The sequence below is a fragment of the Aethalodelphis obliquidens genome, unplaced genomic scaffold (assembly GCF_003676395.1).
Source record: "Aethalodelphis obliquidens isolate GAN/ISIS:26980383/991018 unplaced genomic scaffold, ASM367639v1 scaffold118, whole genome shotgun sequence".
NCBI lineage: Eukaryota > Metazoa > Chordata > Mammalia > Artiodactyla > Delphinidae > Aethalodelphis > Aethalodelphis obliquidens.
Window position 1 is genome coordinate 1,717,021 of NW_020838062.1, and position 2,769 is coordinate 1,719,789.

General features: G+C 55.4%; 1 protein-coding gene across 1 annotated transcript; it reads right to left on the minus strand.

Moving 5' to 3' along the window:
* Positions 1 to 428: 428 nt before the first annotated feature.
* On the minus strand, positions 429 to 1,484 carry LOC113615511 (melanoma-associated antigen 10-like). The gene has a single exon (XM_027097996.1). The coding sequence runs from the start codon at positions 1,482 to 1,484 to the stop codon at positions 429 to 431; it is 1,056 nt and encodes a 351-aa protein (XP_026953797.1).
* Between the last annotated feature and the right edge of the window lie 1,285 nt (positions 1,485 to 2,769).

A 2,769-nucleotide genomic window follows, 5' to 3' on the forward strand; every position in this document is an offset into this window, starting at 1 on the left:
TGAGAATTGTAAAATAAACCACTTAATTTTTTTCTCTATTTTACTAAGCTTTTTCACATTTCCAAGGAAATTCCTATTCTAATGCCATCTTATCTTGTTACAGACTACAAATAAAATGGAAGGTTTCCCAATTCGTTTTACAAAATAGCAAAACTCTTTCTCCTAAACCGGACAAGAAACAATAAATGTGTGACCAATGTCATTCATAAACTTAGATTCTGAGGCTAGCAGACTTTCTAGTTAAGCAACAACATTTTAAAATACCAAAAATAAAAGAAGATAAAGTTCTATAAAGTTCTAAGTCACCCAATGGAACAGAAACAGAAAGACGTTATTCACTATGATTCCCTCATCCCAAGTCTGGCCCTGTACTACTTAGATTGTTGACTGCCCTCTTAAAACACAAAGTGAAGAATCTGCCTTAGACTTCACTCAGGGTTGAACAAGCTGCTGGACATGGCACTAGAACTTGCACTAGCCATGGAAGTAGTATTATCTGTGGTGGCAATTCTAGACTGGGCTCTCTCTTCCTGATCTCTCAAAGCCTCTTCATACCACAGAGGGAAGGATCTAGGGTCACTTCCATTGATCTTGGCCAAAAACTCCAGGAAACTCATCTTGCTGGTCTCCGCGTGGGCCCGGGGACCCCAAAGAAATTCATAGCATGCAGGATCGCTGTTAGGCACCTGCCGGTACTCCAGGTAGCCCTCCTGCACCCACACTTTGGTGAGCAGCTCCCTGGGCTCCCCATAGACAAAGTGCTCCCTCCCGACATACACCCCCATCGCACTCAGCACTTCCCACACCTCCTCCTCAGGGACACAGTCGCCCTTCATAAAGATTATACTCAGGATAAATATCAGAAGGCCATTCTTGGGCATGCTCTGCCCATCGCTCAGCATCCCATCATAGGTGAGGCCCAGAGTGGTGACCAGGACATAGGAATGGTCGCTGGGGTCCACTTCCTTCACATCAATACCAAAGACCAGCTGCATGCACTCCGAGGCTTCACTGAAGATCACAGGGAAGTGGTCCTTGTAGTCTTCGGTGATGATATTCAGCATTTCTGTCTCTGTGACCATCTCCTTGGTGCGATACTTGAGGAGCAGAAACGCTATCAGATCACCCACCTTGTCATTAATCGCATTTCTTGGAAAGGACTCAGCATCTGGCAGGGCCTGCGAGGTGCTCGGACCCTCCTCTTTTTGGCTGCTGGAGCCATTGTCGGATTGGCTCAATGGAGTAGAGACAACAGCAGTGGGGGACGGGGAGGGGGAGGCACTCAAAAGGCTCTGTGAAGGACTCAGGGTGTCAGAAAGAGTAAAAAGCTCCTCTGGGGAGCTCAAGCTCAGAGAACAGCTAAAGGAAAAGGAGGAGCAGGTGGAGGAAGATGAGGAATCATCCTCTTCCTCAGCCGTGGGAACACTTTGAGCCTGATGGTCTTCCTCAAGCATGTAGCGCCGTCGCTTTGGAGCACGAGGCATGACGACTGGTGTCAGGAAGCCGACTGGAGGGTGGGCAGGGGTGACAGGCGGGGACCTCGTACCTGGGGGAGAGAGGGAGTGTGAGTGACCTCGGCGGAGAAAGGTACCCTGGGCAGCTCTGACAAAGGCCACTTACAGGTCTCGTCTTAAGGGCTGCCCTCGGGCCTCACAGGGGCGCTCCTCCTGGGTGGCCTGTCCCCTGCCAACCTGAAGAAGGAAGTGAGGGGGCTCCTCATGGTGCAGCCAGCACGGCCCCAGGTGCTGGGGCTGACAGGGCGGTGGGGTGACTTGGGTGTTGTGGGGTCCCCTCTGTTCTGGGAGGGGGAGTCCCTGGGTACACACTCAGGGCATGCACCTCCCCTTGGCTCCTGGCGCTGCCTGGGCCTCCTCTGCTCTGTGCCCTGAGGACACGGTCCTCAGACCTGGGCCTTCGCCTCCTGGTTCCTGGAGCCCCTGTAAGAGGAATGGAGGGCACACCTCTTGTGTACACTGTGGCACAGCTCTGGGCCCCGGTGCTGGTAGGAGGATTGGGCCGGACTCTGTGAGGTCCCCCCAGTTCTGAGTTCTGGGGTGGGTGGTCCCCTCGGGGTCGCTCGTCGTGCTCACTGTTCCCCTTAAGGGCCTGGACCCTCCCCTTTGCAGGCCGGAGGGGAAACTCAGAACAGGACCCCGAATCTGAACAGAAAGCAGTGAGGGGGCCCCACAGGTGGCCGCACCTGCCCAGGGCCTCCCGAGGGTCCTAGGATGGGGAGATGCTGGGTCCTCACCTCCTCCTCACATCCTGCCTGGCCTCCCAGCGCTGACCACAGGGGCAGGTTTCTGTCGAGGCCCCTGTTCCAGGGCTGGGGGTCTGCTCAGTCCTCCCTCGGGGTCCTGGGAGTCCACCCTCTGCGGACCTGAAGGCTCACCCCTCACACCAAACACCTGACCTCCTGAGGACCCCGACCCAGAGGTCAGGAAACATCTCATCTGCTGACCGCGCTCTGGCGCCTCCAAGGCCCCCGTGGAAGGGCAAAGGATCCCTCCCTGTGTTGGGGTCTAACGTCCTCAGTCCTTCCTTCCTCGCGTGCAGGCTGGACTCTGGGCAGGACCTGGGATTGTCCCGTCTGCCAGTGTGAGTCCCTGCTCCTTATACCAGGTCTCCAGTCTCTCAAAGACCCTGACGTCAGGATGTCAGGACAGGCCTACCGTGCTCATCCCGCCCTGGGGCCTCCCACGGCCACCTGCAAGGGCGGTGATCTGGTGGGTCCCTTTTGTCCTCCCTCAGGGTCCCCTCAGTCCTGCC